The sequence below is a fragment of the Engraulis encrasicolus genome, chromosome 24 (assembly GCF_034702125.1).
Source record: "Engraulis encrasicolus isolate BLACKSEA-1 chromosome 24, IST_EnEncr_1.0, whole genome shotgun sequence".
Taxonomy (NCBI): domain Eukaryota; kingdom Metazoa; phylum Chordata; class Actinopteri; order Clupeiformes; family Engraulidae; genus Engraulis; species Engraulis encrasicolus.
The window spans coordinates 9,374,026-9,399,694 of NC_085880.1; the positions used below are offsets into that span (position 1 = coordinate 9,374,026).

The 25,669-nt window shown below is 43.7% G+C and overlaps 1 protein-coding gene across 2 annotated transcripts; it reads right to left on the minus strand.

Annotated features, from left to right (window-relative positions):
• Positions 1 to 5,573: 5,573 nt before the first annotated feature.
• tsnax (translin-associated factor X) lies at positions 5,574 to 24,721 on the minus strand. 2 transcript variants are annotated; one of them, XM_063190989.1, is made up of 7 exons: positions 24,666 to 24,721; positions 24,082 to 24,192; positions 23,565 to 23,679; positions 22,248 to 22,378; positions 13,213 to 13,334; positions 9,707 to 9,931; positions 5,574 to 6,883 (listed from the first exon to the last, which is right to left on the minus strand). In XM_063190989.1, exons 1-7 carry the CDS (start codon positions 24,691 to 24,693, stop codon positions 6,725 to 6,727), a joined length of 891 nt encoding a protein of 296 aa, XP_063047059.1. In that variant the 5' UTR covers positions 24,694 to 24,721; the 3' UTR covers positions 5,574 to 6,724. The 2 variants fall into 2 exon arrangements, with proteins under 2 accessions (XP_063047059.1, XP_063047060.1); XM_063190990.1 differs by lacking the exon at positions 24,666 to 24,721 and adding an exon at positions 24,374 to 24,610.
• Positions 24,722 to 25,669: the final 948 nt, after the last annotated feature.

Consider the following 25,669-nt stretch of genomic DNA (forward strand, 5'->3'; position numbering starts at 1 on the left):
TGTGGGAGTTCCTCCTACGTGTATTGGAATTTGACTCCGTTTTCCTTTCAGCTAACTCCTCACTGGTTGCAAGGGAAATCCATTAAAACTACGCTGAAGCTGACATCCTCCGGCGACTGGGGTATAGGCTAGTTTGTGTAGTGTCACCAACTATTTCAAGTCATTTTCATGAACATTGCTAAATTATCTATTTAAGCCATTTTCTCCCTGTGGCATAGTGAAAACTTATAAATATAGGACCCTCATCAAATCCAATAAGCCTCAGTGCCTGACAAAATTACTCAAAGAATAAAGGAATGACAACTTGACACAAAATAATTTATGGTTCATAGACAAAGTCCCAAATGACTAATTCCTCTTTACACAGTAAAAGGAAGTGAGGAAAAAGTCATGCAGCTTCCAAAACCTCTCTCTCTCTCTCTCTCTCGATGCTTCTTCCTTTTAGCTACTTTTTTCCAGCTCGATTTATCTCTCTCAATCTCTCCAGGGCAAACTGTGGGCAGTTGCGATGTGCAAACAGAGCATGTCTTTGTGAACACCCCCAGCAGCCTCCGGCCTCCGGCCTCTCTCTCTCGTATCCCGCACAGCGAAGAAGACAGACGCACAGACGCAGCAACTTTGATGATGCGCCCGCCACCGCGGAGCTGCGCAGAGCGCAGTGAGCGCAGCGTCAAGCTGTAGGTCTTCTGACCAGTGAGTGAGTGAGTGACGAGCGCCTGAGAACTCGGGATTCAAGGGAACAAGACTGACCACAGACAGCAGGCAGGGTGATAGGGAGGCCGTCAGATTATCTGACTTCAAAGCAAAATAAGTCCGTCATGTTTAATGGACAATGTTGGCAATCCATGTGGGCTGGATAAAGTTTCATGACTGATTAAAAATAAAGCAAAACAAAGAAGCCCCTATTTTTCTTAAACATTGCCTTCAATTTAGTAACAACATTTGAAACACACATCACAGCAGAGGAAAAGCAAAAACAAGTCAAGTTCAAGTGTCCCCCATTATATTTCCTTCTGGGGGCAATTGTGACCCCATTTTGATGGGGATGCAAGAAGGAAAAACATTCCCGTGACAAGAATGTCTCCATTTTAACGGCCCAATCCCCTAATGAATATAAGCTTGATGGAAAAAAGCATAGTTGCACGTTGGTTGAATTAAGGTCCTATACTGGACCAAGATCCAATGTATCCAGGATCAGGTAGCAGAGAAAGGTAGACCACTGGCGTACAGAAATTACACATCCAAAACCCTGACCACCACCTCGAATATTTGAAATTTATACATGGGTTTTATTTGACCCCCAGGAAACACCACACAATTAACTATAGATACTATAAAAAAAACTGTTAGGCCATTTATGCATATGTATTGGGAATGCTCCCGTGTGTCTGCTTTTTGGAGACTACCACCTTGAACAATATCGCTTGAGACCAATATCCCATGGCCGCCAACCCTCACTCAATGACTCCACTTTGGAACTTTCTCTGCAACAAAGACACATATTATGGGCCGGACTTAAAGCATGTAAATGCTGACATTGAGATGCCTTGCCTTGCCTTGCCTTGCCATGGCAGCAGTGGGTAAACTCGTTTCTTGATATTGCTATGATGGAGAGATCAGTGGCTCGGATGCATGGAGCCAGCAAAAAAATAAAATAATTCATGGGATGCAGCAAACTCCCTGGTAAAAGAAAAAGAGCCGCACAACCAGTCATAATGTATAAATGGGATGATTTATGTTGTTGAATCATATTTTAATTTATGTTCATTTATTTAATTATATAAAATATAATTTGGTGGGGAGGAATTGTGTGGGTGTGTTTATAGGCCAATAGAATGTGTTTTTGCTGTGGTAGTGGTGGTGTAGCCTACAGTACGCCAGCCAGACAAATAAAGTTACTCCAAGTAGATTAGTTGTTCCCTTTCCAAACATCTGTTCATTTCACACTGATCGTGTAACTAGCAATCCTTGTTCACCTTATCACCTGTGTCCCACTTTTACTTGGAAAGAACACAGAAAGTGGAAAGAACTGTGTAGTGAAATCACCAACACCACATCAGTGTCAATATTGACCTGGTCTGACCACAACAGGAAAGGACCAAGAGATCACACCAAGTTCGAAGTTGGAGCTGGGAAAGATCCCATACACCAGGGGTGAGGAACCTTTTCCATTCGAAGGGCCACTTCAAATTTCTTAAAGCCCTCCAATGGCTGCACTATAAACATAAACCAGGATTTCCCCCTGCACTTTAGGCCTATATTGCAGGCAATACATATATAACAAACCCCAACAGGTGAAAATATTACTTAATTGTATTGCGAATGTAATTTCTAAGACACAGAGTTGCACATTTGCTGTTACTATGCCAATGACCAAGTCGGAGTGCATTACTAAAGGCCCTAATGATGTCATAGTACTGTAGTACTTTTCAACTTTTCAATGACTATTACAGCATGTCACTGGAGGTACGGCAAGAATTAAGGGCCTACGATTACCTTACAAAACATGTCATATTTCATGTGACATTAAAATTATATGGTGGGCCGGATAAGTCGGCCCCTGGGCCATTATAGGTTCCCCACCCATGCCGTTCTCAGTGATGTGATCAACAGGTGTTTGTCATTTGCCTCTCTTTACTCTTGGGCAGCTACGACCAACCCCTCCTCTAATTCAGGTGCTGTTTCCACGTAGCTGGATATTTTTATATGTGGATATTTTTTTCTCCTGGTTGCATTGGTTTTGCATTGGTTTTGGCCCTCCGTTTCCACGTAGCAGATATTTAAAAATCCAGGTATAAAAAGCAGGAGAAAAAAATATCCTGTTTAGGGGGCTGAAACGCATTTGTTACAATGGAGGATTTTTTTTATCCACATGTTGCGTGCATTCCAATATGCAACCTTGCGTCCTCGACTTGTGTTTGTGGCCTCGCCCCGCCTCCTGGCCCCTCCTCAGTGGAGAAAACAATTAATTAAGTCAGTCTAGCCAAAACATTTTTTTGGGGACTACTCTTAATTTACCATCCAGTTTACAAATGAGAAAATGACATAACAATTGACCTTTTACGGGATATTGAAATATAATGCTGTTGTCAGTGATGTCATCATGACATATTACTTCCTGGTACGAGGCCACAAGCACAAGTGGAGGACGCAAGGTGGCATATTGAAACGCACCCGTTGCGTTTACACCTAGCAGGAGAAAAAAATACCCGGCTAAAAAAATATCCTGCTACATGGAAACAGCACCTCAGTTGACAAATACATAGCCTCTTAGTAGTTCATTGGTGCCAGAGGGCAAAGGAACAGTCAACAATAGGCAGATTGGCACGGCTGACTTGAATATGAAATTCTAAGCAGCATGAAAGTGAATTAGAAACAAGAACGATCAGCCTATCATCTGGACCAATTTCCATTGACATTTTCCATTAACTTATAATTTGGTTTTCCGTCTTCCTGTCACTGATTAAGGCTTCAGATTAAGATTAAGGGTTTAGATATCACTTGAAAATTAATATTCAACATCACAGACATTGACATTGGGGTTTCAGTAGATGGTTTTGCGATAGCCGCTGTAAACGTTTTTTGCCACTAGATGGGGTACTCTGATCATTCTGACCTACGGGTAAGCATATTTCTGCACTCTCCAGATACTGAACATTTACACAAACACACTTCAGCACAGAAGTAATAGAGTACCTTGGGTGTGTGATGCATAGCTAACCACCAGCACTGCAGTATAAACCAAATCCCCCTCAAAAAACTTCAAAAAGATCAACTTGAGATGTAGCCTGAGTGCAGACACTGAAAGGGGCAGCAGCTGGCATGTGGGAAAGCACCATTGGAACAGAGAGCGTGTTGTTCCGGCTTTAAATGCTGGCATTCACATACTCAAACGCAGGGAAGCTGACCACGGGGGACAAACGGGTACGCTGTCCTGGGCCCAAAGAGAAAGTGGCACCAGAATTGGGTCCCCATTAAATAGTATGTATTGGGGGGTGGGGTGGCTTTCAGATGACTTCATCCTACGTTCCAGCCAAAGGTGTCAGTGGCCCTGCTCTAACTCCCCGGCACCAACACCAGAGCAAGCAACCAGGCCCGGAGTCCAGTTCAGCTTGCCTTGGCTGTGAGCTTTGTCTTAAATTACAAAAAGACAACTCAATGGTGCTGAGGGGAGATTTTGCAGCCATCTCTCTTTCTCTTTCAGACGCACACGCACACACACACTCTATTTTTCTCTCATGCTCGCATGCACGCACACACACACACACACTCTCTCGATCACACACACAAACTGAATCACACACACACACATTCACTCTCTCTCTCACACACACAGCTTGTGTTCCCACAGTCCAAAGGCTGGGTCGGTCAGTCACTTGGCCCATTGCGTGACAGTGGAGAAACCCACAGCCTGCTTTGGGGATTGGGGTTGGGGAACATTAACGGTTGCATTTCCAGAACAAAAATCCTCAATACGAACAAATATTATTATAAAGAAGTACAACATAACATTTAAATAGTGTATTTAATTATTAATATAAATAAAATGCATGTGATTTAACTACAATTTATTTCCTGACTTGATAATTAGCAGTAAATTAAATTTCTAAAATTCTAACGGTGACTGCGAATTACACCCAGTATTTAAATGCGGCAATAGCGCGCACACAGACCAAACCTTGAGAGCAGCATTTTCTGGCCAATTTACTCGTGAATGAGGCACAATTACGAAGCGCTTTGTGCTTCGGCACATCTCCTTCTTAGGAAATACAGAACGATCATTCCAGGTTGGTAGGCAGACAGACACGACCGTGCCCACTGCCAGGAGACAACTCAGGGCTGGTGGCTAAAGGGGCATACGGGTAGCGCCAACCTCCCGGTTGCATTGGTACTGTATGTGTGGGACTTGCCAGTGGCGTGCCAATGGGCAAGCAAGCACATACTTCACAGGATTCCCACTCTGATTCAGATATCAAGTTCCATGATTTTCCATGACTTTCCAGACCCCAAAAAGCTGAATTTCCATGACCACTTTCATTAAAAGAAATGACGTTAAAACGTTTTTAAAAGTGTAAAAACTGAAGATTAGGCTATCTTCACCCCTAAAGCCAACGTCAAGGCACTACCAGACGTAGGTGGGCTCATTGCATTCTAGAATGTTGCACATTACAGCGCGAAACCAAACCGTCTCTGGCGAAACATTGTAGTATAACCAGAGACGATCTAAATGCATTAGAATTAGAGAATCTTTGGTATAACCAGTAAGAAGCAATGTTAAACACCAAACAAAAAGTTTTTGCTTCTGCACAACTGCAAAGAAAATTCCATGACTGTGCATATAAAATGGTAAAATTCCATGACTTTCCATGACTGGAAAAAGTGTAAAGAAATGTCATGATATTCCAAAAATTCCATGACCCATGAGAACCCTGACTTCACTATTGTCAAAAGAATACAGGTGTTGGCAGGGCTGTTAACAGTTTTGACCGGGCCCAGGACAAAGTAATCTGAAAGAGACTTGCACCCAATACATTAAATGCAATGAGGGCCCGATTCTGCATATCAGACGACAATTTATGACCAAAAATGTTTTATTAAAAAGTCATATCTTTGCTGCATTACAATGCACATCACATAAACCAGTAAACGGAACCAAGCAAATCACATTTACATCATTGTATGAAACAGCTGTTTGCTACATGCAAACAAATACACCTTTAAACAAAGCCAACAAAAGTCTCCAAGTCTGACTGAAGACTGCACCCAACAAAAAGAGGTTCACCCTCCAAAAAGGAAAAAGAGAAACATGTTAAACGGCAATGGCAAAAGAACCAACACCTGACTGTACTCCAGGGACTAAAAATGTTGAATGTTCTTTACATGCAGAGCAAAGTAACGCAAAAGAGAGGGTATTCAAAGTACCCAGTATGTAGTATATTCAAGGTGGGTGAACTTGTGGAGAGTATCTTACAAAGGTGGTATCAAATCCTGGCTTGCCTCACTCAAGGATAGGTGTAAGCTAGTTGTGAGAAGAGCCAACAGATTTACTCTGTCAACTAAACAAATACTTTCAAATAAGCTCTTCTCTAAGCTTCACAGCTACCTCTGGGTAAAGCAAACCAAGTTAAGCACCACCTTTATAGCATACCCTGCTGTATCTTTACCTTGTTTTTCAAAATACCTCCCCAGAAGGAACAAGACAGGAAAAGCTGTGTGTGTGTGTGTGTGTGTGTGTGTGTGTGTGTGTGTGTGTGTGTGTGTGTGTGTGTGTGTGTGTGTGTGTGTGTGTGTGTGTGTGTGTGTGTGTGTGTGTGTGTGTGTGTGTGTGTGTGTGTGTGTCTGGGTATGTCTAAGCATGCATGGCTGAGTGTGTGTATGTATGGATGAGTGTGTGTATGCGTGGATGAATGTGCATGTGTGCGTGTGTGTCTGTACATGTGTGGATGAGCGTGTGGATGTGAGTGTCTGCATGAATGTGTGTGTCTGAGTGCGTGGGTGTCTGTGTGCGCGTGGGTGTCTGCGTGAGTGTGTGTGTCTGCATGCATGTGTGTGCGTGGGTGTGTCTGCCTGTGTGTGTGTGTCTGCCTGTGTGTGTGTGTGTGTGTGTGTGTGTGTGTGTGTGTGTGTGTGTGTGTCTGCGTGCTTGTGTGTGTCTGCGTGTGTGTGTGTGTTAGTGTGCATGCGTGTGTGTGGATGTGTGTGTGTAATGGCTGCCTGCGTCGGGCTAGGCCATGCCCTCCTCTGTGTCGAGCATGAGGGCGCGGCTGGAGAAGACGTCAGCCAGCATGTGTTTGGGGATCTCAGAGCCACGCACACGCAGGGTGTAGCAGGCATCCTCCACCTTGGCCAGGCTCTGGCGCAGCGTATGCAGCTTCTTGGACACCTGGAAGGGACGTTTAGTGAACATGATTAGAAACAATCTTGAACTCTGAGGAAGGCGCACTGCGTCGAAACGTTAGTCACACTTGCACGACGTGCTCCAGTCATCCTTGGCCCAGTCTCTTTGAAGTGAGCCAGCTTGTTTCTAATGACTAGAAACAATTTAGTGCACATTAGTACAACAGCAGCACTCCACAGCCATACTTTACATTACATTACATTACACTTAGCTGACACTTTCATCCAAAGCGACAGTTTTTTAGATACAAGGCATTGGTTATAGTCCCTGGAGCAATGTGTTACAGACACTCGGAATTGAAAGTGATGAGCAATGTGAATCTGTGACTCAATTCAGTGAACGACATGAAATTATTGAAATTAATGATTTGATTCATTTAACAAAACAGTCCCCCCAGGAAATCGCGATGTTGCGATCGCGTCGTTTTTCGCAACTTCAATGAATTCCCGCGAATTCTGCGCGAGAGCGCAACTTTAACCAATCACCGCGATTTCCCGCAACTTTGAACACTTTGAACCAATCCATGTTGCGCTGACTTCACTGACGTCGACAAACTTCCTTTCAAAAAGGATAATACAATAAAAAAATACAATAAAAAAGTAACCTAGCAATCAGTCCCAGCACTTTACTATGCATGTACAAAGTTGTCGGTGAGGGGGGAAAAAACTAATAAATACGAATGTAGGAAACGCCATGTTCTCATTGCGCGTCTGCTCGCATGGTCACAGGAGGGAAAATGTATGACTAGTCTGGCATAACCAATAGGCCTACATTTTTAAAATGTGGTAGGCCTACATAAATATATAATTAACACTTCATGACAGTCATCTACATTACGCCAAGTATAGGGCTCCTACAACAAGATGTGTTTTCTTTTTTCTAAAGCGGTCCACCTGCTGGACCACTTTGGTGTTTGACTTGTGCGCATACAGAAGGCAACATTTTCCCTCCGAATTGAGATGCGCAAATGCCTTGTCCACAACAAAGCAGTAATTTCCATCCTTCATTGTGAACGCTGCGTGCGTGCCTGGCCGATATAGTAATCTCTTTCGCGCAAATTGGGCTATGGCTGGATACGAGCACTTGGTGACCGTGGTGACCGTGTCGTGAAATCACTTTCGTTTAACCTGGCGCGGTCAAACGGACAAGGAACACTGAACATGAATAAATCCAGAGCAGACACGTTGGAAAGCTGTGGGAGTAAGTTGGAAAACTACTTTCTGTCTCTCCCTCTCCTTCTCTCTTCCTTGTGCGATTGACGGTAGGCCTATTGATTGACAGCTGAGACCTCCGTTCTGCAGGCGACGTGGTGTTTTATAGATAACAATGTCGTCGTCTTTTATATTCACAAGAGCACCAAAATTAATATAATTTCTGAGCATTATTCAGCAAGCACCCTTCACAAAAGGAAATCTGTGAACTCCATCCTCGTTACATTGAATGATGATCATCAGCCGTTAATTTAAAGCCGGCTGACGGCGCGGGAGAACAAAAAAAACCTAGGCTATGCCTTCTTTCGAAAGCGACCCCTCTCTCTGCTTTTATTTGTGTTGCTTTTGACAAGCTTGAAAATTAAACGCCGACACAGGCAGGCTATGTGTAGCAGACGACTCACATTAACCAGGATTTCAGTCACAAGAGTTCCTGTCGCGCAGCCTCTTCAACTGGGTGGACATGCCCAATTCCGCCCGCCTACTTATAGTTAATTATGTATCCACTTTTTAAAGTCAGGAATGGATATCGACATGATACGAAGTTTGTATGCTTACAATTTGAAACGGTGATGACATTTAAAACAGAGTCAAACGGCCATAAACAGCATTGTAATGAAGGGTGTCGTAATGGCAGCATGAAAGAGATGGAACTTTTCACGACGACATTCTGGCTAAAAACTCGCCCTGGCAGCTTCCCTGCTTTGCCTAACAACCAAAATTATAATATAAAAATGGAAATAATATAAAAACACCAGAGGACTGGAATGTGGCAGTGTCCTTTACTTTCAAGCGTGGGGAAACACATTAAAAATCGCAACAAAAATCGCACCTTTCACTTCATGCCGCAACAAAATCGCAACAACACAGTAAGAAGCTCCGCAACTTTTATCGCGATTTTCTGGAAATCCTCGTGCACCATCTGGTAATTCCGACCGCGATTTTTTGAGAAAATGCCCGCGATTTCCTGGTGGGACTGACAAACGTGAATATTATGGGTAACTAAAATCTAAACCTGGCTGCCAAAACAAAAAGAAAAACATGTGTATGCGTGGAAACTGGACATAATCATATCCGCTCACCAAATTTGCAAAGGCAGACAAAACTCCGCTCATGGTAATCATCATAGGTTTTCAATGGGAGATCAATGTAAAACTGTGCCTAGATCAAAACTCACGCCTAGGCCCATCCCCGTCAGCAAGACAAACCAAAAACAACATAATGAGGAAAATGTTCATGTTGACAATTTGATGAGTTTTGTCTGAGGAGCAGAGAATTGTCCCGGCGGAGATTTGTCCGAATACCGCATGCTTGTGTCCATCCAACCAGCCTACTTCATGGAGGAGAACCTACGTGTGTGTGTGTGTGTGTGTGCGTGTGTGTGCGTGCGTGAGCGTGTGTGCGCGCATGTGCGTGCGTCCCTTCATCCATCCACCCTACCTCATAGGGCCCGGTGTTGCCGATGTAGGAGAACCCATCATGCACCTCCCTCAGGAAGTATGTGTATTTTGTGTGTGTGTGTGTGTGTGTGCGTGTGTGTGCGTGCGTGAGCGTGTGTGCGCGCATGTGCGTGCGTCCCTTCATCCATCCACCCTACCTCATAGGGCCCGGTGTTGCCGATGTAGGAGAACCCATCATGCACCTCCCTCAGGAAGCCGCCGAGCTGGAAGGGCGTGTCCATGTCGCCGTTCCCCACGCTGCTGATACACATGCGCATCAGCTCCCCCGTCAGGTCGGCCACGCCCAGCAGGTAGTCCGTAGGGGTCACCTGGAACGTCAGGATGGCCGGCTCCGGCCGAGAGGGCGCGACTTCCTCATCCGTCTGTTGTGGGCGAGGAGAGAAGAAGGCTAGGTTATAACTGGGGTGCAGTAATTGAGGTGGGGGCGGAGAGAGAAGGAGAGAGGTAGGTTAACAACTGAGGTGTACTACTAATGGGTTGTCTGGAAGTCACTTGATATGCGTATCGTGAAAATGACTATTATCGCTAATAAGGAAAACATTTCTGTGCAGTCCAATCACAAACTGAATGTCAACAAATGCGCAAGAAGCCTGCCATGACCAAATCCACGCCCCCACACAGACCGACAAAGTAGTGACACGAAAAACAGTTGGCTGTATTTCTAAATATCGTTTAAATATCTCTATCGAGGTATTGCATGCTGTTATCGAGTATCTTTTTTTCTTCTGATATCGTGCAGCCCTAGTTGAAAGGTCAGGAGTGATGGGTTCTGAAGGGTCATGAATACGTCATCTTTAGTTGAGGACAGTGTTAGTTGAGGACATTGTCAAACTACTGAAGAAGTATACATGGAAAGTGCACAGATCAACTAACTACTTCTAAGTTTAGGATTAGGCGGGCCAAAGGTACTTTTTTTTTACCAACCTTAAAAATGAGCCATTGCCAGTGGGGCCTCAGGTTTGAACTTGGCCTTGAAAATTTGTATCCCATCTCTCTCCCCCAAAGATTCACATTATTTTCTCTACTGTCCTATCTAATAAAGGCACAAAAGTTATGTAGAAGGCATGTATTTCTTGTCTCAAAATGTCAGAAGTACAGTCGTATCTTGTGTTTATTCAAAAGTTACAATCTGCAACCCTTCCTTTTACAATGTGCATTTATGTCATAATGACATAGGTGAATGTTTGAGGCTTTTGAAGTGTGCTTATCAGCTACGTAGGTAAGTAAGCTAATCAAACAATGAAGCTAAATCATATGGTTACACTAGTACAGTACACATAGTGGCAATATCTGTGGCTAGGTTTGTTCAAAGAAAATAGGACTCTTTGCCATGTGCACACCAGGGATTTATTTCAGTGATAGTGTTTCATATTCTCACCTGCTTTTTATTGGTAGCACACGTGAAAAATGAATTAACCCCATCACAACAAAATATCTAAATATACAGCAAATATCATCATAATCTTTATTATCATCAAGCATCGTAAAACAAAGTCTACCAGAAAACGTGCATTTTGTTTTGCTCAGTCTCGTCTCTTGTACAGCTGGGAAGAAAACTTAACACAGCTCCTGCACAAAGGTGAAAACATACAGACAGCACTGTCTGTAAAATTAAAGGAAATCAAGATTGCATGCAGCATTCCAGAAACACACATTTTAATTCGTAGACTCTATGTAATTCTGCCTGAGCATGTGCATAGGCGCGACTTCAGGTCTTCTTCAAGATGTTTATTTAACTTCGAACCATCGAAGATCAGCAAAGCTGTGGCAATGCCGCATGGCACGGCGGCCTATTTTTAGCTTCAAATCATCCCTTTCCCTTAGCTTCAAATTCCTCCCTCAGGTATTTTACCAGAGATCGCTGCCTAAATACAGCTTATTTTCATACAGATTACCATCTGCACCACATAACAACAACAAACAACCGAAACGAAGAAAAGAAAAAAAAAGATGGCAGCGAGAGAGATGTTGGTGCAACCGTTAAACTAGGCACGTACAGTAGCGGGGGGTGGCCAGGGTTGCCAGATGAGGCTGATGATAACCAGCCCAAAAAATGCTGAAAACCCGCCTAGAAGCACAAAATCCCGCCCAATTCTATTGATTTCTATGGCCAATAATTGGCCGTTTTTTTCTGCAAAATCCATTTTTACCTACAGGCGGCCATCCTCGGTAGCCCTATTGGGCTGGAAATCGCCCAATCTGGCAACACTGGGGGTGGCACCCAAAACACACCGGGACTGGTTTGGCTAGAGGCCTGACAACAATCCAAAGCTCAAAGTAGAGTCTTGTCAGTGCAGCGGTGTGCAGCGGCTCATGGAGGAGACTGGGCGACCAAAATAGCATGGAGATAGATAGCGACTCTTGCCCATCTGATAAGCCGAGCGCAAGTGCTGTTAAAAACGTAGTCACTTCTCGTCGGAAGTAAACAGACAGCAAGACAGACAAGAAAGACAGGCAGTCAGACAGACAGAGGTGGAGGGAGAGGGGAAAGGGAAAGAATGACAGAAGGACAGAAAGAAAGGTCATAAAAAAGATTGTTGTGACAGAATGGTGCGGTAAAAAGAAAGGATACCAGATGGGGAACTGCGTAAACAAAAATACGTGCCAGGAGGTCGACCTTCCTTGCATTGCAAGCGAGAGAGATTGAAGCGCTGTCCACTTTGGTAGTGTTTACTCATTAACTGTCCAATGCACTGCACTTTCAGTTTAGTTGACTTATTCAATACACAACCCACAACACAGGGAATCAGGGAAATTGCCATTCAATTGGCCTTTCAGTTTTTAGTATATGAAAGGATACGCAATGCCTAAACAATAAATCATCTGCACTGGTTGATTTCATAACCTAACTGTGGAATTTTAAGGTTTTCCCTCAATTAAATATTGTACCTGGTTTTCAAACACCAGGAGCAAAAAACTGTACTGCTGGATCTCTTGTGTGTGTGTGTGTGTGTGTGTGTGTGTGTGTGTGTGTGTGTGTGTGTGTGTGTGTGTGTGCGTGCGTGCGTGCGTGCGTGCGTGCGTGCGTGCGTGCGTGCGTGCGTGCATGCATGTGTAACAAAAATAGAGGAGAGTGTACTGTGTGGCTACCTTTGCATTTGTCTTGTCCAACCGTCTGGACAATGAATTAAGTTCCTTTGCGTGCGTGTGTGTACAATAGGTGTGTACTGTGTGGATAGCTACCTTGGGCTCTGCTTTGTCCGGCCTCATTAAGACCAGCCTGGATACATATTTGTGTGTGTGTGTTGTGGGGTGTGTGCGTGCGGACGGCTACGTTGACCTCCGGCTTCACGAAGACCAGCCTGGATAAATGTGTGTGTGTGTGTGTGTGTGTGTGTGTGTGTGTGTGTGTGTGTGTGTGTGTGTGTGTGTGTGTGTGTGTGTGTGTGTGTGTGTGTGGCTAGTTTGGCCTCTGTCCTCTCTGGTTTCAAGAACACGAGTCTTGATAAATATTTGACTGTGTTTGTGTGTATGTATGCTGCTACCTTGGTCTCTGTCTTCTCTGTCTTCCTGAAGACCAGTCTGGCATTTATCTTTGTGTGTGTGTACGTGTGCGTGCGTGTGTGTGGTGTGGTGTGTGCACGTGTGCGTGCATGCCTTCTTGCGTGCCTGCTTGCGTGTGTGTGTGTATGCGTGCGGCTACCTTGGCCTCAGTCTTCTCCGGCCTCATGAAGACCAGTCTGGCGTTGATCTTCTCCAGGCTGATGAGGGTGCGGTGCCTGATGAAGTGCTGGAAGGACACGGCCTCCACATACTCCTGGATACCTGGAAGACAAAAACAGTAGTGGAAAAAAAACACATTAGGCCTACTGTATTTATGTGGCCTAAACACATATGCCTGGATGCCTGGAAAAATGGAGGACAGAAAATAGTACTGGAAAAAACACATTAGGCCTACAGTATTTATAAAGAGTAACAGGGGAGGGCAAGAGAAAAATCATAACCAAAGTTTGGAAAGATGATAATGTGAAAAAGTATTTATGTCGCCTCCACATAGTCCTGGATGTCTGGGGAAAAGAGAGAGGAAGAAGGAAACGGGGTGAATCAAAAGGGATGGTAATGCATCAAACACAATATGTTATTAAGAATGTCGTGCGGAAGTAAAAATGTATTTATAAGAATTTAATCACAGGCTACACGAGAAAGGAACTACAGTGATGAATCAACAGACGGATGGCGGAAGAAACTAGCAATGATCTCAAGAATATGACTGCTTGTTTGTGACCAATTTTGGTTTCTTTTACCTTTGCTGCCCCACATAATACATGTATGTTTATATTTCGTTTTGTGATTTAAAAAACATTCTGCATAAAATTGTTTTTTATTTTTTTACTGTGGCTGAATAATTGTGATTTATCATTTTGACCCAAATAAACAGGATTATTATTTTCCCCCCACAATCGTGCAGCACTATAAGAAAATAAGTGCCGTTGCAGACAAGTTAACGGTTTTGAAGACTAAATAAGATTGTGTAACTATAAACATGATATACAAATCAGCCTCCATGGTGAGCGGCTTTGAGAGGCCTACACAGCCACAGCAATGTCATGGCGCAGTACACATGAAAGCCATATGCATATGAGCCTTGAGTATGTCGAGTCCACACAGGAAGTGTGATAAGATTATCAAAGGGCGTCCAGGATCAGCCGCATCTGTGGCTCCACACACACACACACACACACACACACACACACACACACACACACACACACACACACACACACACACACACACACACACACACACACACACACACACACACACACACACACACACACACAGTTTATTTTAGCAAACACACACATACTATCTAAACAACAGTAGGCAGTGATATAGGCATATAGGCGGCGGTTTATCAGAAATGGCTGGACAGGTATCCAATGACTTTGTTTATTAACCTTTCACACGAAGCAGGACTGTAGATCTACCAATGTTGTGCGCCACTGATAAGCTGCAGGTACAACCACAATATGACGCAATACAAAAGAACTATCAGTTTCCATTTGGAATGTGCATTTTGTAAAATACAGTTAAAACGTTCCACCAACACTTCAGCCGCAATCTCTTCTAAACACCTAACAGAACAACCAACCGATGAAGACATTTTTGAACTCTAAAACAACACAATGTTTTCCAAATGAATATATAAATAATTCCAAATATATTATATAACTTGGCCTCAATTTCTTTTTTTTCCCTTTTTTCCTCCTCGTAGTGTTCCCATGATAATGATGATGAGATTGGTTAATCGTAATCTCCCCTTCTCCCTCCCTCATGCTACTCGCCTCCGCTCTCTCTCTGGAGAGGTCACATTTGGTATATGCGGAAACGTGCGTAGCCCGCGGCCTCCTCTCGTCTCGTCTCATATCGTCGCCCTGCCCGCTCCACTCCTCTCCACTCCACTCCAGGGTCGGTCCCCAATGCCAACCAGTCGGGGCCAGGCAGGGCACTGATAAAGTCAGCTGTCATTAGGCTGTTGGCGCCTGGCAATGGCTTGGCATGGGTACAGAAAGGACAGAAAGGTCCAGAAGAAAAAGAGTGGGTGTCCTCCTGTCAATTTGACCTACCAGTAGAGCTGAGCTACAACCCAAGGGTTAGGTCTGGCAGTTGAGCTATGTTAACAGGCTACCACCGGTAGCTCTTTCGACATAGCATAGGGTGACCACACGTCCCGGTTTAGAGCTGCACGTCCCAGGTCCCGAGCAAACTCTGTCGGGACACAAATATGTCCCGGTTTTGGCCACCCGCTACATTGCGCTACATGTCTATCAGGGTAAATATATGGAAAAGATTACATGTTTACCTGCCACAATTAATGGCAGCCAGCGCTTGTATAGAAAGTCTGAAGGAGTCATTTGCGATTTGTCATTCCTCCCCCTAAAATTCATGCATCTAAAATGCATCTAAAAATGCATCTAAAAAATACATTTTTTTCTGGAGGAGGACCTCCAGACCCGCCCTCCAAATATTGTCCTTAAGTCACGCGCAAAGTGTCCCGGTTTCAGACTACAAAAATATGGTCACCCTAACATAGCAGCCCATCTCGACAGAGCTGGGGACACAGTGCAACCAATGGGCTGACCAGCAGTTGACCTTGGTGTCCTTTTGGTGTCCTGTCAACCCCGTCAAAACAATCCTTGTTGTGCTCACCCCTCTGAACAACAGCTCTCTCAACACCCTCAGCTTGCTCACTGGCTGGGTGCTGTTGTATTCGTTCCAGACTTCAGCTATGTTGCCAATTGCAGCAATGTCAGCCTGATCTTTGATTCAGTCCTGTGGCGTTATTCAGGCTTGCATTGGTTGTTTTGCGAGTAAACCAAGAATATTGAATAAAAGCAGGTGAAGTGCTTCAGTGATTTTTTTCCCAAAAACAAACAAAAAAATGGCTGGGAGGTTTCCATGACAACACCTGTTCTTTCAGGTTATAAATATGAACCATGAACTGATTTCCATACCTCAGACAAGTACAAATATGAACCATGTAGGGATATTCATATATCAGACAAGTTGAGGGCTCCATGGAAACTGAATAAAATGAAGGCTGCCTCTGGGTGCAGGGCAACCAACGCCTACTGCACAGAGCACCTTGCCTACAGCAGTGGTATTACAGACTAAAACTTTCTGTGTACTTGTCATATTTTTGTGAGTTTGTGTCTTGTATTTGTATATTACGCAAGTATGCCCTGTAGGTCTATTATAATCAGATCATGACTGTTCAATAAAGGTGTTTTGTATCACAAAAGATGTACAGTAAGACATCTCTAAAGTAACACTGCAAATGTTTCACCTTGTTTCTTCATCCATTCTCTCAGTACATAAGCCATAGACATATATTGTGTAATATAAAAAAAATAAAAAACGTATGTACATGCCAAACTTCTAACAGAAAATCACAGATTTCATTCCAAAAAATCGCCCCAATCTCCTTAGTTTTGCTGTGCGGCATTTCCACTGGACGAAAGCCCATGGTAACCTGACGGAGCCAGGACTGCATCCCTAAATACGGGCAAACAGAGTTACCCTCCATTGGGTACCACTGAGCGTGACACCCAACACCACCATCTTCCCCTGGAGCACAGAGGTCAGCACATCAGTCATGGGGTCCTTTGCAATATGCAGACTCCCACCCTTGGCCTGTGCGTGTGGCCTCGGATTTTGCTCACACCCCGCCTCCGTGGAGAAAACAATCAAGTTTCCCTGCTGTTAGCCTTGGCACAACAAATTTTAGGGGACTATTCTTCACTCACCATCCCAATTGCAAATGATAAAATGACATTAGAATTGCACTTTTGCAAGATATTGAAATCCATTTCTGTCGTCAGTGACATCATCACGAGGCCACAAGCAGGCAAATGCGCAAGGGACGATGGGAGTCTGCATTTAAGTAAGAACCCATGGGCTGCAATGTGGCAGCACTTCAGGCAGCTTCACGTACTGTATGGCCATCTCTGGTACTGGAACTGTCCTTTACATGACCCCTGTTAAATAAGCCAATAAAGTAAACTAAACTACATAGAAGTTAAACTAAACTAATTCAGAAATTCAGTGCACTGAATATAACAGCTGAACACAGCGCAGGTAGATGATTTGCAGTTACGTCATCTGCCCATCTGTTCTCCAGTTGGATATACAGTAGGGTGCATCAGTTGCCCCCTATGAAAAGATATCGCCTTGGCCCTATAGTAAAAATGTTCTACACCCAGTAAAAACACACTGTGTAAAATATTTTTAAATTTGGATGAAGTCTACCGGGGCCACCAGCCCCATGAAAATAGAAAATAATGGTGATAGTCAGAATCTTGGAATAGAAATGGACATTTTGCTGCATAAAGCTACCCAATAAAAAACATATTGTCTCAGCTCTGTGATAAAAATGTTCTATGCACAGTAAAATCACTCTGTGTAAAATATTTTTAAATTTGGATGAAGTCTACCGGGGCCACCAGCCCCATGAAAATAGAAAATAATGGTGATAGTCAAAATCTTGGATAGAAACAGGGCTGGACTGGCCATCTGGCATGGCGGGCATTTCCCGGTGAGCCCCGCACCCTCGTGGGCCCCCATTTTTTTTATTTTTTACATTACTGAAAATAGGGGCCCATGAGGGTGCGGGGTCAGTTCTCCGGCACTAGTAATAATGAGGGGGCCACCTTAAATCCAAAAGTGCCCGGGCCCTATTTATTGCCCAGTCCAGCCCTGAATAGAAATGGACATTTTGCTGCATAAAGCTACCCAATAAAAACATATTGCCTCAGCTGTGTGATAAAAAAAAATGTTCTATGCACAGTAAAATCACTCTGTGGAAAATGTGTTGAAATTTAGATTAATTCTACTGGGTCCACCAGGCTCATGAAAATACAAAACAATGGTGATAGTGATGGGCAACCTGGATTCCAAAGTCCAGTGCCACATATTCCAAATATAGCAGCCAATATAATGAACCAGCTGACCCACTGCCAGTATCAAGCAAGAGATTGCGAAGTTGTATGACTTTTGTGTGCTTCACCTGTGGGCCTACAGGATTGTACAGGTAGCTGTTAATACCTGTGGAGCATCTGTACTAAAGCTGTGAATGCTCCCTTGGAATGACTTGTGTTTTTTTTAAGAAATCCCTGCAGTAGTTCAATATAGTACATACAATACAACTGTATGTGATGTTGGAAAGAGTGGCTTCCCCAAAACCTGTACTTTAAGTGGCTTCTAGGTATGTCATGGGTATCACCAGGTCCAGATTTCATTGCCAAGGGCCTCTTAGGTAAGTTATGGTACTCATCTGATGGAGTAAAGTGAAATACTACCACAGGCGATGGGATAAAGAAGTAATGGCACTCTTCAATAAAGTTGTATTGACCGCTTTGTAGCCTAGGCATTCCAAGGAACATTCACAGCTTTGGTACAGATGCTCCTCCATGAATTGAAGGCCCACACACAGTGAAAACACACAAATATAACAGTCATGCAGCTTTGCAATCTCTTGCTTGATACTAGCAGTGGTCCAAGGCAGCAAGGAATTGAGGTTGTGTTGCAAAAAGAGCAAATATGCCTAAATATAGCAGTTTGACCATCAGTCTGTCCTGAGACTGAAGTCTGTGTAAGTGGATCGACTGAATACACATCCTGCTTAGATATTCCTTCTGTTTGTGCTCCCAATACAGGTGATCTCACTAATTATCTCATCAACCTGGCTTAATTGGTAATTAGGCTCAGCTGGTTCATTATATTGGCTGGGGCAAATGTGTCACGCGGTTTGTCCACCTCTGTTTTAAGACAATGGCAAACCTAGATTTCAAAAGCTACAATCCAGTGCCACAGATTTCAAATTAACCTGGTTTTACCTGTCCAATTGCCCTAACTGGAAAGGTAAAACTAGGTATGTCATTTGGAATATGTGGCACTGGACTTCAGCTTTGGAATCCAGGTTGCCCATCACTATCACCATTATTTTGTATTTTCATGGGCCTGGTGGACCCGGTAGAATTCATCTAAATTTCAACATATTTTACACAGAGTGATTTTACTGTGCATAGAACATTTTTATCACAGAGCTGAGACAATATGTTTTTTATTGGGCAGCTTTATGCAGCAAAATGTCTATTTCTATTCCAAGATTCTGACTATCACCATTATTTTCTATTTTCATGGGGCTGGTGGCCCCGGTAGACTATATCCAAATTTCAAAATATTTTACACCGTGTGTTTTTACTGGGTGTAGAACATTTTTACCATAGGGCCAAGGCAATATCTTTTCATAGGGGGCATCTGATGCACCCTAACATACAGTGTATTTCTTCAGCATTCAAACTGCTGCTTGAGTGTGTACGAAAAAATGATGCAACTGTAACGAAACATACTTTTGGTCCCTTAAACTGTGTGCAAACACTTTCTTCTTAAACGAAAGTAGACCTTGCACTTTTTCCATGCTGATATTCCTTCATTACAGCAATTACAGATTGCAAACCAACGTAGCTGCCCTTCACTGCGTGCCTTTGGTATGAGAAGGTCTCTCTGCAAAGCCCGGTGGCCTGAGCGAAAATGAAAAACATAGGTGTGTGCACTGATGGTGGCTAAAGGGTCGAGACATGTCTGCTTGTGGACATGGAGGTATACTAAATAATGAGACTCAACTTGTGAGTGTGTTTTTTCTCCGTTTTAAGTTTGCGGTCCTTTTTCACGCACAACGCTCAGTCATTTATTTTACTTTAGAAATTGAGCATGCCGTTCACGGCTACTGAGTGAAAATGAACCCAAACACTCAGTGAAGGTGAGGAGATGCAAACACGCTTTATCATGACCTAGGAAGGTTGCGGTGCACAAGTGTACATCCATAAAACTTTCCCATGGCAATGTTCACAGCTATAAACCGACAACGCCCATACAGTCTATGAGATTAACATGTGAGAGAAAGCACGTTCCCATGTTTGAAAACATGGCCTTATCTAGGACTAAAAAAAACCCACACATGACTGGTCCAACCTGCAGCGATCACACGCCTGCGCCATAAAAAGTCGGCTTTGTGCGTCCGCTATGCTGTCTGCTCTCCTCATCAAAGCTCTCCTCGTATCAGGGGCAATTACTATCACATTTAGTTTACCGCCCCCAAACCCCCCCGCCCTGCAATACCCATTATGGGCCTACTGCTTCGGCCAGCAACAACAGCACCATTAGCCTTCCATTCCAGTCTCTCTCTCTCTCTCTCTCTCTCTCAATGTGAGATAGAGTGCACAATGTAAGCTAGACAAACAGAACACAATACACTGCAGCTCCCGCCATCACTATCAGGAGGACCAAAAAAAGAAAAAAAAAATAGATGATAAACTAGAAATTTGATTCGCAGAGGCCTAATTGATAGGAAATGGAGCTGGTCACGTCGTCCACGAGGAGGAGGAGGATGCGTAAGCGACTTCCCCGTCCGAGACCCTAATCTCAAAGGCCACTTCCCACCAGCAGGCTCCCCTATCAGCTAAAACGCTTTAGCCACCCCACCCCCTCACAGACACGCACACAGACACACTTTCTCTCTCACTCACAAACTCACTCAGTCTCTCTCCTTTCAACGCACGCACGCAGGCACACATGCAGGCAGGCACGCACGGCAGGCAGGCAGGCAGGCAGGCAGGCAGGCAGGCACGGCACGCACGCACACCTCCCTGTCCACCAACCCCTTTCCTTACTTGATAGCGTCCTTAGAAACACCAGTGCTAGGAGCCAAGTCTCCACTGCGGGGAGGGAGCAGTGCAGCAGTGGGGTGGAAGAGAAGGGAGATGCTGATAGGGTGGATTTATCTGCGGTTGTTTCAGTCATGTAATAATGTGTGTGTGTGTGTGTGTGTGTGTGTGTGTGTGTGTGTGTGTGTGTGTGTGTGTGTGTGTGTGTGTGTGTGTGTGTGTGTGTGTGTGTGTGTGTGTGTGTGTGTGTGTGTGTGTGTGTATGTGTGTGTGTGGCTATACACAGCATGTTAAGCCGGGGCTCCCAGGAAATAGCTTTCCTATCAGTTAATAATGAGAATGAAAACACAGACAGGGGTGGGTGTCCAAGTGGAGGGAGAAGTTGGCTTGCCCGGACGGCATTTAGTCATGTGAACCGGCACAATAAACGTGTTTTGTTTTTGGTTGTTCTATCATCATTTTCCCCTCACAGATACGTCAAGATAACAGCATAGAGAGACCAAATGGAAGTCCAGGCTATCGCCCTCGCTGGTTGTGTCAGTACTGCTCCATTCACACGCATCTGCGTACCTTGCGCTCATGTGAGGTATCGCCTGCAAAATTGATATAAACACACATGGGAAGGCATTCGTACACGCATCCTGTAGGAAGTAGTGGTACTTGTGGTAGCTTTATATTCCAGCCCTTTCACTTACCCAAACATATTTTTGATTCACTTCACAAACTTGTGGCATAGGCATGACCATACACATCGCCACTGTTTTCCACCTGAGACGGGTTGTTGTTTATACTCGCTTCACTTAAAAAACTGAAATTGTTTGACGTCACTGCAAATAATTCTCGTGGCCCTGTGAATCTGGTCAAGCTGGGTATATCAACGAATCTGCTGACATGAGTGGTTCCTGAGGACAAAAATCGAGCTTTTTCCCTGGAGCGATTGAGGCGCCAGCACACATGGAAGACACACAGCCATTGGGTTTAACCAAAACATTTCTTAGTTCTTCTAACCCAATACACCGTCTCTGGTTTAACACACAGGTGAAGGAGCCTAACTCGGGTGGGGCTTAAATCACAATGTATGCGTCATTAAATCTGACCCGCTCAGCCGAAATGAGTCGCAAGTTGCAACGTTCTATTTTTAGATACAGGCCGATAACTGATTAAAAGAACAATTAGAATTAGAAGAACCTTATTATAAAGCGTTACCCACATGTTTTGATTTTATAGTCAGTGACCCTGACTGTCTGTACTCCCGTACTGTTTGTCAGTCGTTCGAGTCACATAGGTACTCTCTTCAGCAAACAATCACAAACACACAAACACCATCACCACCATCATCATTCTCCTCCTTACCATCATAATCATCATTAGCAATGCATACATCTAATGTTAGCCAGAGGGCCGTGTTGCCATCTCTACATCTCCCATGTAAGTGAGTTTAGCCAGATTAAGCCCTAACTTATTAATACAGCCAGAGTAGGAGACGATGACGTTGCATCCTCGGGTTGCTAACCTGGCGTGAACGCTCTGTGAAACTGATACAAGTCCTCTCCTCTCAGCTCCTCGGCGATCTGACCGATCTTCTGCCTCACGCCGTCCAGCTTCACGTCCGCCTCTTCCAGCACCTCATTCACATTGGGCACACTGGAAACATTAGGACAACATTAATGAAACACTATGACAACATTACTTAACAAAATCTTTTACGGCACAGTTAATTACCATACGACATTACTGTGTATTTTCTGGGTAACAAGAGGGTAACAGAAATAAGTTACATATTATCTAACAGGTAAAAAGGGGGTAATTACCATATAAGTAAATACCATATAATTGTCAAGAAAGAAATTACTGTGTATTTTCTTAATATCTAACAGGTAACTTCTCGCAGACAAGTAGTTTCATAGTAATTCTTGAGATACACGGTGTATTACATAGTACTTACTTGGTAATTTCCCCCTGTTTTACCCGTTAGACACCCTGTAACTTCTCTCTGTTACTCTGTTGTTACCCAGAAAGTACAAAGTTATTACTGTGCCGGTAAAGAAAGCATTTTCATGACATATCCATCATTTGACAGATGCAGTATATCAAAACAGATCAACACATAAGTAACAGTGAAACCTGCATGAAAACAGCAAAGGTGTATGGGTGTCTGTGGATGTGCAAGTGTTGTGACAATGTATGTGTGAGTGGCACACACATTCATAATTAGATATTTTATTTAACAATTAATTTAACTTAACAGGTGCCAGAAAAAGGAAGACAACCTGTAGCCCCTAGACAAAGGAGGTTTGCATATACCGTATTCCCAAAAAAACAGACAAATTGCATGTTTGCATGTATGTACGTTGTAGCGAAGGGGAGTAGAGTTACCGAGCCGGGACTCGAACCCGGACCTTCTGGGGTAGTAAACTGGGGCTTACTACCCCAGAAGGTCTGAGCAACTCTAGTCCCCTTCGCTACATACGTATACTATGCATATCTGTTTTATAGTCCCAAGAGATGGGTGGAAGTAATGTTGGAAAATGTGCAAGCAAGAATGTGTAACTAGCATAGTTGGCGTGGAACGTTGGTAAACCTCCCTTCCAAAGCCTCATACAGTGTCGATGCCGTTTGGCTGGGGGACTGGTCCAGCGGTATCGTACTGTGCCTCCCATTGCTAGACCATTGTAGTTGAGGAGGTCGCAGGTTCGCAGCCCCGAGGGAGACGAACAGATGCAAGATGCCTGTAAACAGGGTGTGTGTGTGTGTGTGTGTGTGTGTGTGTGTGTGTGTGTGTGTGTGTGTGTGTGTGTGTGTGTGTGTGTGTGTGTGTTTGTGTCCTTACGTGGTGACTCTGTGAAGCAGGAAAATTGTCCGCTTGCTCTCTATGGTGACGTCACGGCTTATCTTGACCAGCCGCTCGTACTTGTCGTGTTTGGTGTCAAGCTCCTGCTGGAACACTGGCAGAAAAGATGCCTTTAGAAACCGTGCTGCCAAATATTGTATTCATTTCATAATAGCTGGACTGTAACTCGTATTCCTGTATAGAACATTTTACACATACGCCTATACCACAGCAAATAGTGGTTATTAGATACAGTAACTTACAAATGCATGCCGTCACCTATTACACGTTAAAATGATAAAACACAATACCGTCAATAGACTGTTCAGCTGTCAACTTCGAACTCTTTGAGCAGTTTTTTGCACGAGGCGTTTAATTGGCCATTCTAATTCTTTAAATTTGTTTGCCATTCTTCATTGCTTTCATGATTTAAAATAAATCAATTCGTGAAAAGATGTTTGGACAGCAGTGGGCTATCATTCAATATTAGTTTAGAATCTAAAACTTGGGCTATTACCTCTGAATGAAGCTATCACTGCAGATGATGGGTTGATATTGGACGCGTCACGTTGATCGTTCCTCTGCATCTGAGCACCATCCGTTTTCTTCTTGCGGGGACATCCTTCCCCTGAGAAAAAAAATGTCAATGATCAATGAGCTCCAACATTGTGAATTGTCTATTATTTACTTTACACATTACTGGCTAACGGGCTGTATGCTACGTAAACAAGCTAGCAATTCAGTCAACTAACCAACCATCATGAAAGTCACAGGGTTTCAGTCTCGTCAGAAAGAGGCAGACAAAGTACCTTCTCTTTTGCTCATGACTTGTTTGAAACTTGCGCTACACGATGAAAAGAACCTAAAATATCCCCCACAAATGAAGATTTCGGTGCACAAAAAATTGGCGTGAGTTCCTTTGCTTACTGTCGCCCACGCAACGTCAGTGTGTAAGTGCAACAAGGATTTTGCCTAGAGTAGACATATTCAGTTCAAGGAACTATTTCTCAACCTCGACATGGGCAAAATAACTAATGTGACTAAATGTTTGATATGATGCGATCTGCATAACAGAAGTCCCCAAGAAAAAGGTAATATTACACTTTCTGATTGTGTTTGGTTCTGGCATGTGGACAGGGTACCCTTTCCTTTCAGGACTTGCGCCATTAAAATGCGTAAAGCCAAGCGGTGTTGCATCTCGGGAAATGAAGTTTACCGGCAGTCTTAGAGTTAAACATAGAACTTCTCACGCTTCAGTATCATATGATTTTATTATATGGGTTTATTTTTCAAATGTAAATGTGTCGCCTGCGTGGGCTACATCATTGGCTATAAATAAATAATCGGGGTCGTCTATAGGGACCTTTACGCAATTGAAAATATTTTTGGATTGGTATTGAAAAAGGCACAATGCATCTAAATTAAAAAGTCACACAAATGTAGGCTATAAACCTATTATTGACCATAGTGAGATACACTGGAGTTCCCACTAATTCCCCACAGATAGGTAGATATTTAACTTGCTACAGGAAAGATTCTTGAATTAAGTATTGCCTAAATTACGCACAGAATTACGCACAGAATTTAGGGAAGCCTAAATGCAGCATAGAAAGTGACTTCAACAGAACAAAAAGAGCATACTGTAGTCTGACAACAACAATCCAAATGTGATAAGCCAAGGGCAAAACGTTATCTGTTGCACAAACGAATTCTCCAACGCTTATAATAATCAGGGTTTTACGAGGAGCCTTCCTTTTTGATAACCCCTATCAGATTTCTATGCCTCTCCAGGAACTATTCCGCGAAGGAATCTTGCCAAAATGTGTACGTGCCGCCTCGTACCTCTTCATGGATCCCTGAACCATTGCCCGTCTCTTGCGCGCTCAAGACCATGCGCAAGGGTTTTGCTTGGCCCAAAGGGGGCAGTGATGATTCATTATTGTGATGATTCACTTTCATGTTGCCCGTCAAAGTTAATGCCCATGCGTGACTATTTGTAATAGCTGAAGTGTTTTATAATGATGATGATGACTTTATCTACAAGTGTCTCTTTGATTATTTTACTACAAAATGGTAGGTTATTTGGACACGTAAGTTAGCCTATA

What these genes read in the sequence shown, in the direction of transcription:
- tsnax (XM_063190989.1), bottom strand. Translation starts at nt 24,693, where the DNA reads ATGCCAGAACCAAACACAATCAGAAAGT. An exon ending in ACCAAACACAATCAGAAAGT is followed by an intron (nt 24,193 to 24,665) that starts GTAATATTACCT and finishes TTTTTTTCTCAG; the next exon opens with GGGAAGGATGTCCCCGCAAG. An exon ending in CGGAGAAGACTGAGGCCAAG is followed by an intron (nt 9,932 to 13,212) that starts GTAGCCGCACGC and finishes CGCCCACAACAG; the next exon opens with ACGGATGAGGAAGTCGCGCC.